An 8,371-nucleotide genomic window follows, 5' to 3' on the forward strand; every position below is an offset into this window, starting at 1 on the left:
GATATGACTGGTGCCTCGATATGGGCCGTAGTGCCTAGGTACCTGAATGGACCTATACAGTTAGGTATAGATCCGTACTGTATCCTGACTGAGCAGCAGGGTATAGTGCATATGTTGGTTTTAGTGTCCAGTCTAATTTGTTGTTGATCGCCATTATCGACATTCTCTCTCGAATGGTTTTATGATTCCAAAACCGAACAAAACCCTGATTCAAGAGATGAATCTGGGAATCGCTTGTCGCTTTTAGATTTATAATCGAAGGATGGTGACAGCCAACGTTTACTCGCTCAACACACTCAAATAAATAGAATTGTTTAAAATTGTTTAAAGATGTTGTCCGGAAGTTTTCTTTTGGTGTTGATACTTGAAACTCAAATTATATACTTGCTGGGCATTTTTGGCTCATTCTTGCTTTGTAAATTCTTTTTCTACCAGAAACAGATAAGGATAAAAGTGTATAGCTTTGATAGACAGCAAAAGTTAGAGAAATCTCCACTGCGAGATGTTGAAGAAATTAGAAGAATATGACAAGAGCATTAGTTCAAAGGTATTTACACTTGTATTTTAGTTGTTGTAAGTTGTGGAAGATTAGATTCTTGTTTCACACCATAACCTGTAAACGATCCGGATTTAAGGGGTTAATTGAATATTATTTTGTTTTATGTAAAGATTGTTTAGTGACACCAAATCCTGACCCCGGATTTGGGTTGTTACACTAGGTGCTTGCTTCAATCCATAAAGTGCCTTCAAAAGATAGTAGACATAATCTGGAAAATTTGGATCTTCAAAACCAGGAGGTTGACTAACATAGACTTTCTCCTCCAAATCTCCATTAAGAAAAGCACTTTTGACATCCATTTGATATACCTTGAAATTGGCATGGGTTGCATAGGCTAAGAAGATTCCGATGGCTTCAAGTCTTGCAACAGGAGCAAAGGTTTCATCAAAATATATTTCTTCTTATTGACAGTATCCCTTAGCAACCAATCTAGCCTTGTTCCTGAACACTATGCCATTTTCATCCATCTTATTTCTGAATACCCACTTGGTGTCAATTGGATTCTTTCTTTTAGGTTTGGGTACCAGCTTCCATACCTTGTTCCTTTCAAATTGGTTTAGCTCCTTCTGCATAACTAAATTCCAATCAGAATCCAACAAAGCTTCTTCTACCTTCTTTGGTTCTTCCTTAGATTGGAAGCTACTGTATAGACATTCTTCTTGAGTTGCTCTCCTTGTTTGAACTCTAGAAGATGCATCACCAATGATGAGCTCAAAAGGGTGATCTTTAGTCCATTTTCCTTGTTGACGTAGATTAGCTCTGGATGAAGATGCCTCATTGTTGTCTTGATGTGTGACCGAGTTTTGATTATTAGAAACTCCCCCTGAGTTTGTGAATCTTTGATTTGAGAAAGGGGAACTTTCTGTAAGTGATCTATTCTGACTTTCAGCTTCTCTTAATGTCCCGACGGATGATGCACTTTGTGTCCCGACGGATGAAGCTGATTTTCTCCCGACAGATAAGGCAGATTGTCTCCCGACGGATGAAGAATTTTGCAACTCGACAGATGTTGAATTATGTGCTTCATTAGTTGTAGATTTTTCTACATTATCCTTATTCACTGTTTCTTGATCACTTTCATCATCACTAACCATCTCCACATTATCAAACTTGAGGCTTTCATGGAAGTCTCCATCTTGCAGTCCTTCAATCTTTTTGTCATCAAATACAACATGTATTGATTCCATAATAATGTTGGTTCTTAGATTATAGACCCTATATGCCTTTCCCACAACATATCCAACAAAATTCCTTCACCTTCTTTAGCATCAAACTTCCCATGTTGATCACTTTGATTTCTCAAGATAAAAAATTTGCAGCCAAAGACATGAAGAAAATTTAGAGTTGGTTTCTTGTTCTTGAACAATTTCTAGGGTGTCATATACTTTGCTTGATTTACCAAAGAAATATTATGAGTATATCAGGCAGTATTCACAGCTTCAGCCCAAAAATATGTTGGTAACTTTGATTCTTCAAGCATTATCCTTGCAGCTTCAATAAGAGATCTATTCTTTCTTTCCACTACTCCATTTTGTTGTGGAGTTCTTGATGCAGAAAACTCATGCATAATCCCATTCTCTTCATAAAATGATCTCATCACAGAATTCTTGAACTTAGTTCCATTGTCACTCCTGATTCTTCTTACTTTAAAATCAGGATGATTGTTGACTTGCCTTATGTGATTGATGATGATTTCACTAGCATCATATTTAGACTTTAGAAAATATGTCCAAGAGAACTTTGAGAAATCATCCACAATTACTAGGAAAAATATTTTCCGTATGGATAACACATTGACTGGTCCAAACAAATCCATGTGTAGCAATTGTAAAGGTTCTTCAATTTTTGAATCAAGCTTCCTTCTGAATGATGCTTTAATCTGCTTTCCTTTTGGCAGGCATCACATAGTCCATCCTTAAAAAACTCCACTTGAGGAATGCTTCTAACCAGTTCTTTCTTGACAAGCTCATTCATGGTCTTGAAGTTTAGATGAGACAGTTTTTTGTGCCATAGCCAACTTTCATCTTGACTTGCTTTACTAAGAAGACAAGTGACAGATTCTGCATTATATGAGTTAAAGTCAGCCAGATATACATTTCCTTTTCTCACTCCAGTGAGAACCACTTTGTTGCTTATTTTATTTGTCACAACAAAGGCTTCTGAATTGAAGGTTACTGAATTGCCTTTATCACAAAGCTGGCTGATACTCAAAAAATTGTGCTTGAGACCATCCACTAAGGCAACCTCTTCAATGATGACATTGTCTTTTGAAATCAAGCCATATCCCACAGTATAACCCTTGTTGTCATCTCCAAAAGTAATACTTGGGCTAGCTCTTTCCTTGAACTCTGTGAGCAGGGTAGAATCTCCAGTCATGTGCCTTGAACAACCACTATCCAGGTACCAAAGATTCTTTATGTTTCCCTGCACACATCAAAACCAAATCAAGTTGATTTTGGTACCCAAGTTTCCTTGGGTCCTGCCTTGTTAGCTTTCTTCTTTGGTTCTTAGGTTTAATTTCATTTGACTTGGGAATTTCTGATTCATCCTTTGTCATTTGAGTTTGACCTTTGAAGCCAGTCATTAGAACAGAATTATGATGCACATTTTGATTAACATGAAAGGGCATGCTGTTTGCAAATATGATATTCCAGTAAGGCATGCTAAATGGCATTTGTGGTATACTAAATGCAGCATAATAAGGATTAGGTGCAAATGGCATATTAGCAAATTGTGCATCCATATTCTGAGTAGACATAACATTCATAGGCATGATAGTCATGTTGGGAAAAGAGGGAGGCACGGACATGGGAGTAGGCATGGCAAGTTTGCAATTAACAGACAGGTGATTAACACTACCACACTTAACACATAGTTTTCTTGGTGCATATTTATCAGGAGTGTAGTTGTTATGCTTGTTAATTTCTACTTTCCCATATCTATTTTTTTTCTTTTTAGTTTCTGTTTTAACCTCAATCTTTTCTAATATGTCATTCAGTTGCTTGATGGACAGATGACCAACATTAACTTTCCTCTCTTTCTTCACTTGACTTGATTCTCCTGGAACAAAGTTTTTGGAAACTGATCCATATTTTTCATTCAGCTTAGCAAGCTTAGCTTTTCTCATAAGTTTACTCATAGCCGACGGATGTGGCTCTTTGTCACTCGACGGATAATCCTTTTAATTATCCGATGAATGATTTTCATCATCCGTCGAGTCCATATCTGTCAAAAATCCTTCAACCAAGTTGGATTCCATCTTCTCCTTACTCATATTCTAGGATGCATCACAAAAGGACTCAATACCTTGAACTTTAGTGATTTGAGCATGGACATCTCTGGATGATTTCCATGCTTTAATCACTTCCTGTTCTCGTTCAAGCTGCTTCTTTAAAATCTCTTCTTTCTTCAAGAACTCAGTTAATTCATCCTTAGCAATCTTACATTCAATTCTCAATTTTTTAAATTCTATAAACTGAGACTCTAGCACATTATTCTTCTCACTTAAAAACAAATTGTTTTCTTTAATTTTAGCATTTTCCTTAATGAGGGACTTAAGTGTAACACGCAAGTGATATAATTCTGTGGACATGTCATTTATTGCATCATTACACTCAGCTTTAGATAAATGTGCTAGGTTAGTGGTGATTACCTGCTTACTTGAAGAACTTGTTTCTTTTTCATCAGATTTGGCCATCAGGGCTAGGTTGACATAACTTGTTTCTTCATCTTCATCCAAACCATCTGTAGCCCAACCATTCTCCTGTGTGATGAAAGCCCTTTCCTTTTGCTTGAGCAAATGAAAGTATTTTTGTTTATAGTCAACAGGCTCAAACTTCTTCTTGCTAGAATCAGACTTTCTACACTCACTGGCAAAATGCCCAGCCAAGCCACATTTGAAACATTTGAATTTGGATTTATCCACCATGTTTCTATTTGGCTTGGCTGCTCCAAAGTTCTTTTTGAACTTGAGCTTGGCAAATCTTCTGGAAAGAAATGCTAAATGTTCATCAAAATCATCCATGTCATCTTGGCTCAAATGATCTTCATTTTCAGCTACCAGCCCTTTGCCCTTGCTTTCACATGCCTTTGATGTAGACTCAACGACTCTACCTTCATCTCTTTCTCCTTCTCTAACTCAGCTACCAGTGTTATGGACCCTCTTTTCTTCCTTCCTTTCTCCATCCTCTCATCTTGCTCTATTTCAAGCTCATAAGTTTTCAGGATGCCATACAGTCTTTCCAAGGTTAACTCCTTGTAATCTTGAGAATTTCTCAATGAGACTGTCATTGGTTTCCACTTCTTTGAAAGAGATCTAAGGAATTTGAGGTTAGAGTATTTTGTTTGATAGACTCTTCCATGCAACTTCAGAGTATTTAGTAGTTTTTGAAATCTACTAAAAATATCAGTGAGAGCCTCACTATCTTCACAATGGAAGTGCTCATATTGCTGAATTAGCAGCTGCATCTTATTCTCCCTTACTTTCTCGGTACCATCACAAATAATCTGGATAGTGTCCTAAACCTCCTTGGCTGTTTTGCCGTTAATGATAACATATCACCATCAACTCCATTGAACAATATATTAATGGCCTTCTTGTCTTTCCTGACTTGCTCAATATCAGGGTGTGACCATTCATGCCTTGGTTTAGGAACAAATGGCTCATTGCCAGTTGCAGCTCTCATTGGTACATGAGGACCTCTCTCTATACAATCCACATAGGCCTCATCTTGGGAAAGAAGATGTAGGTGCATTTTTACCTTCCAGTGGTGATAATTATCTTTGTCCAGAAAAGGAATCTTAACTCCAATATCCTTCTTTTTCATTTTGCTGTTTGTTGTGATCTTTACACTCTTTGTACTTCAAGAGCTTGCTCTTATACCAATTGTTATTCCCTAACAATACAACAAGAATTACAGAAGGGAGGGGGGGGGGTTGAATGTAATTCTGGCTACACTTTCAAGATTTTAAAACAGTTCTTACTTGATAATATATATGTGTTTGATTTGCAGAGTGCGGAATAAATGATTTATATGAATCAAAACACAAAGTAATAAAAACACAAGATTTTAAAACTTTCTAGTGGATTTGAAAGTATCCACTAGAGATATATATTATTTATCGAGTGAGAACCCTATGAAGCTTGAATAGCTCACAACTGCTTACAAGTATGAACAACTAAACTTACAGAGAAATGCTACAGAATACAGCTTGAAAATGTTTCTCTGAAAATGTGTGTGCTTAGTTCGATTGTTGTTCTACTTGCTACACTTGGTTTATATATCACCAAGTTTACATGACAATAAGACAAGATAATGAAACAAAACATATCTAGTCTAACTCCATGCTACTTCACTACTCTATTCCAGCATCTTTGAATATCTTCATAATAGCATTGAAATGGTAATGCTTCTTTGTTCTCAAAACCCTGCTTAATAGGATGCCACATTCCCTTTGCAAACACCCAACGCATGTGACTGTATTGTCACTGTCAACAGATATTTGAATTTGATCATCCGTCGGGTACATGCTTGTCATCCGTCGGGTAGATTTGTTGATCATCTGTCGGGTAGCTTTGTTGATCATCCGTCGGGTAGCTATTTGTCACTTGACTCCATTTCACTTATGCAGAATTATAAGACATCTCATATTTACAATTAATCAACCTATTCTGCATATCTACTAGTAGTCAATATGACTCATATGCTCCTATAGAATCTACACAAAGTTGTTTGCAGAAATGTGCTACAATACTTATTATTACATAAGCTACTCACTCGATGGATGTCAAATCATCATCCGTCGGGACTATATTGAATCATCCATCGGGACTATATTTGTTAATCCGTCGAGTGCTACAAAATTCATAAAGTTAAATCTACTAAGGTGTTTTGTTTAATTTATCATCAACTTCACAACATATTCCTAACACCAAGGATCTAATTTCATTTGGCAAGGCTTGTGGCAAGCAAAAGAAGTATTGTGTAAGGGTTACAGGTGGGTAGTTGGTGATGGTCAGAGTATTTCTGCAACGAAGGATCCATGGCTATCAAAAAAGCTAGATTTCAGGGTTGAAAATCATTGGCGTTATGAAGGCAGGAATGAGGTTGTCACTTCTTTGTTTCACCCATGTACGAAGTGCTAGGACTCAGATAAAATATATGAGTTATTCAATATCGATGATGCAAAAGCTATTCTGGAAACCAATGTGCCACAACGATCAGTTGAAGATAGAATAGTTTGGTCCATGTCTACTGATGAAATATACAATGTGAAGACTGGATATCACTTTTGGCATAATCGAAATGGTGGTGATTCTGCTTGTACTCAATCTGCAGGCTGGAACAAAATTTGGAGACTTACTGTACCTCATAAGATGAAGGTGTTCTTATGGCGGTTTTGTAGAAATAATATTCGGGTAAGATACCAGCTTAAGGACAAAGGAATCCCTGTAAATATTTTATGCCCTATGTGCAATGTAGATGTGGAGCACTTACTTCACGTATTTTTCGACTACATTTTTGCGAAGTACTGTTGTCAAGCTGCATGACTCTCCCTTGATATGTCTCAAGTCCATTACGCTCCAGATTGTCTCCTTAGTAAGCTAGCAACATCTAGTCAAGCTGAAAATATAAAGCTTTCAACTGTTCTGTGGGGAATCTGGTTTTGGCGCAATAAGAGGGTATGGGAGGACAAGTTGGTGAATGCGGATCTAGCAATGGATTTGAGCTTCAACAGTTTCTTTGAATGGAGGAAGGCCAGGCTGAAAGAGAGGTATGTAGGCACTGTTCATAGAGAGGGAAGCGTGAAGAATGACCACAAATGGTGTCCACCTCCCCAAGGTACGCTTAAAGTAAACATTAATGCCTCTGTGTTCCCTCAGTCGGATACGTTTTCGATAGGATGGTTGCCAGTGATCAGAATGGGAGGTTCATAAAAGCCAAAGTCCTCACTTTGTCGTGTCCAGCTACAGTTCTGGAGGCAGAAAGCATTGGAGTTAGAGAGGCTTTGTCCTGGGTTATTCAGAGAGGAGATGATAGTGTTATCATTGAATCAGATTCCCTTCTCACGGTTAGAGCTTTACACGGTAAGAAATCGTATCTGTTAGAAGTGGGTCATGTGATAGAACATTGCAAATGGCTGCTCCAATCTGTTGCTCTTGGTATAGGGGTTACTCATATTCGTAAGCAAGCTAACAAGGTAGCTCATAGTTTAGCTAGAATTCCTTGTTCAATCAATTGCTTCCATGTATTTACATCTCCTCCTTCTCAATTATTGGAGACTCTTCAGAATGATTTTTCTAATGAATGAAGAAGTAATTTAGTTTCAAAAAAAATATTGGGTTGGGCCTTGGTGTGTTAAAATTAGAGCTGCTGATGTGTAGGTTTCTAGTTTTTATTTTAAGTCAGTTTCTATTTGAATAGCCCCATATATATATATTGAATTATATTTATGTAATAATGGAATTTAATTATTTATATTTATAAAATAATTTTAATTTTATACGAAAAAGGTAACTTAACTTTAGCTTATTATCTAAATATTGAAGTTAACTTAGCCGTACAAACATTAAGCCAAAACACTACTCACAGATGGCAGCATGCAATGTTCTCCTAATGTTACATTAGGCCCTTGAAATGTTGTTGTAAGCCTAATGCAACGCTTTTTGACTATTACACTTGCGACCGCTGCATTTACCTGTTAATACAACACTTTTGATTTTAAATGTAACAACAAGTAAAGTATTATATTATGCCATATAAACAACATTAAATGGATAAATGCAATACTAAACTATGTTGCATCAGCTTC

The 8,371-nt window shown here is 36.9% G+C and overlaps 1 protein-coding gene across 1 annotated transcript; it reads left to right on the top strand.

Moving 5' to 3' along the window:
* Positions 1-7,121: 7,121 nt before the first annotated feature.
* Positions 7,122-7,870, top strand: LOC141719707 (uncharacterized). The gene is made up of 2 exons (XM_074522079.1): positions 7,122-7,401; positions 7,443-7,870. The coding sequence occupies exons 1-2, from the start codon at positions 7,122-7,124 to the stop codon at positions 7,868-7,870; spliced, it is 708 nt and encodes a 235-aa protein (XP_074378180.1).
* The last annotated feature ends 501 nt before the right edge of the window (positions 7,871-8,371 follow it).

This window comes from Apium graveolens, chromosome 4 (assembly GCF_009905375.1).
Source record: "Apium graveolens cultivar Ventura chromosome 4, ASM990537v1, whole genome shotgun sequence".
Lineage (NCBI taxonomy): Eukaryota > Viridiplantae > Streptophyta > Magnoliopsida > Apiales > Apiaceae > Apium > Apium graveolens.

Coding starts and splice junctions, on each gene's coding strand:
- LOC141719707 (XM_074522079.1), top strand. CDS start 7,122: ATGTCTCAAGTCCATTACGCTCCAGATTGTCTCCTTAGTAAGCTAGCA. Junction 7,402..7,442: donor ATGGTGTCCACCTCCCCAAG/GTACGCTTAAAG, acceptor GTGTTCCCTCAG/TCGGATACGTTTTCGATAGG.